The sequence below is a fragment of the Oncorhynchus keta genome, chromosome 12 (genome assembly GCF_023373465.1).
Source record: "Oncorhynchus keta strain PuntledgeMale-10-30-2019 chromosome 12, Oket_V2, whole genome shotgun sequence".
NCBI lineage: Eukaryota > Metazoa > Chordata > Actinopteri > Salmoniformes > Salmonidae > Oncorhynchus > Oncorhynchus keta.
Genome location: NC_068432.1, coordinates 36,314,061 through 36,316,641, shown reverse-complemented (window position 1 = coordinate 36,316,641; position 2,581 = coordinate 36,314,061). Strand labels below are relative to the sequence as shown.

General features: G+C 46.5%; 1 protein-coding gene across 1 annotated transcript; it reads right to left on the bottom strand.

The window, feature by feature from the left end:
- Positions 1-1,120: 1,120 nt before the first annotated feature.
- LOC118391720 (rhodopsin-like) lies at positions 1,121-2,549 on the bottom strand. The gene has a single exon (XM_035783220.2). The coding sequence runs from the start codon at positions 2,312-2,314 to the stop codon at positions 1,121-1,123; it is 1,194 nt and encodes a 397-aa protein (XP_035639113.1). The 5' UTR covers positions 2,315-2,549.
- Positions 2,550-2,581: the final 32 nt, after the last annotated feature.

Below are 2,581 nucleotides of genomic sequence, written 5' to 3'. Positions count from 1 at the left end.
GTGAATCTTCAGAGATCCATTTTATGGTAACTGTAGTGATTCGACTGCAGGACCAACATTGTTGTCAATTAACAAGGTTCCCCAGCTTAAAGGTTCATACTTTGTGTCCCTGCTGTTTTTGTTGACATAATTACCCTTAATGGAGGATAATTGTACCTCAGGGCTGGTTGCTGTCACTGCAACGTAGTAATTATTGTTGGATGTTTTTCTCCCAAGTACTCAGGCACGGGCCTTTAATTTTAATTTGCTGGAAACAAAATCATTAAAGTAGCTTCTGCTCCAGAGATGCAGAATTGATTTCCCAACCTCATGAAGCACTTAAATTAAACTCACCTGAAGTTGAAATGCTGTTAACTTTTATAGTATGTAATATCTATAGTGTATTTTATGTAGCTTACATTCTGCAGGGTTGACAACATTAACATTCATGTGATTGTCACCATTGCCAAAAATAGGTTGTCACATGCCAGATAGGTGCAGTGAAATGTGTTTTATAGGGTTGTGTCTTGCTCAACGGCACACTGACAGATTTTTCACGCTGTCTGTTCAGATATTCAAACCAACGACCTTTCAGTTGCTGGGCCAATGTTCTAACTGCTAGGCTACCTGCCACCCTAGCTGGATCTTTCAGAGTAGTTATAGTTCGCTGATATTCACTTAGATGTGATAGTGTATATACATCAAAGATGGATAAATAATATAGTTCACTCAGGCTGTTTACCATTGAAAAGAATGGTCATGGTTCCTGTCTGCGTAAGTGTGTGTTCCCCGTTACGTGAGCATGCTTTCTCGTTCCTTCATGATCACTGGCATGCTCAATCGAGAGGGAACAGCCAGCTCTTATCTACTTATAGGGTGTGTTCGTCTACCCAGGCGTTGTCAGCCACCCCTCCGCTGGGCAGGGGCAATAAGTAGACCAGAGCAGCCCCGCCATGACCAAAAAAATGTGGATATACTGCCTGTTTACAGTAGTATAATTACACTAATGAAATCATGATTAGCCAATCTAATTTCAATTTATTTTCAGACAACACAGATGTCCTAAAGAGCAGCAGTTCTACGTAGCAGTGGGTCTGGGTTGATGCCAGTAAATTAGCAATGTGTGTATAACCATATCTATCTACCTTCTGCAGGAGCAAGACAGTTTCTTTACTCCATAGAGGAAGATGTAAGGTATGATGCAGGTGTAAGAGGATGCGATGTAGCTGGCCACCTCCACCACTACGGAGGACTTGTGGATGTTGCTGGATATCCTCAGTAAGAGGTGGGTCACCCAGCACACCACAAACACAGTGGCCACAGCCACCACGCTCTTGGCTGCCTTCACCTGCGTGCCTGGGCTGAGCTTAGCTGGAGGCTGGGAGGTCCTCTGGAGATCTGGTGAAGCTCTGACTCTGCTCTCACCAACCTCAACCTGGCAGAGGGGGGAACTGATTGAGCTGTGTACAACAGAGGGTCCTGCACAAGGTAGGACAGAGCAGGAGACACCAGGCAGGTTGGGGCGGATGTCTGAAATCCTCTGGCTTCTAGAACTCTGAGGGAAATCTGGAGAAGCAACTATTGGTAAATCTGCCTCTTTATCAGAAGTCTTGATGCCTGTTTCATCATATTTCTCTGAGATGTCCATCTTCTCCCGCTGGTTAGGTAGAGCATTATCTGTCCCCTTGTGATTGTCAGAAGTCAGGCCCTTGATACGCATCTGGTTCCTTAGCAGAGTGATCACAATCTGGATGCTGGAGAACACTATACCAGCGATGGGGAGGGCGTTAGCGAGGGTCAGATACAATGTCTCATAGGTCTGTCTTGCAGTTTGGGAGGGAAATACTTCTATACAGTCATTGTGGCTCTCATTCCCACTGTCCACCTGGACAAAGAAGAAGTGTGGAACACTGAAGACCCCAGCCACTGTCCAGCTGCCAGCCAGGAGACAGGCTACGAGACGGAGGCTGTCCAGCTGGACCGGAGCTCCTCCGCGTTTCAGAGAGCCCACCAGCTTCTGGTACCAGAACACACTAATAAACAAGGTAGAGAAGATACTGCTGGTCTCCGACAGGTCCGAGCAGAACCGGAACACACCGCAGTAGGCTTCCCCCAGGAACCAGCGGCCAGCAAAGTCAGCCATGGTATCAGGGAGGTCCACCAGGTAGTTGGTGATGAGGTTGGAGACGGCCAGGTTGATGAAGAGGAGCTCGTTGGTGCGGAGATGAGACTTAGGTCCAGGGAGAGAGCGGAGACCCAGCCAGTTGTTCCCCAGGATCCCTACTAGGCACATCAGCCCTCGGGTTAAGGCTTCGATCCAATCCTTTGCATCCATCACACCTGAGGCATCTATGTCTGAGCCTTATTTGATGGCTCAACATGTATAAGGGATGTTAATATCATGCTTCAGGTCCAACCCCACAACAAGTCCTTAGAGACTCAACCTCAGTGTATCAGTGTAAAGGAGTAACCTGACCACCATATACTGTACCAGGGTGTGAATAGCCTATGTCTAGGTTGTTAGCATTCAATTATGTACAAATGTTTAATATTCTATCTCTGACTATAGTGCAACATTATTGTCCATTATTGTTCTAATGAC

Coding starts and splice junctions, on each gene's coding strand:
- LOC118391720 (XM_035783220.2), bottom strand. CDS start 2,314: ATGGATGCAAAGGATTGGATCGAAGCCTTAACCCGAGGGCTGATGTGC.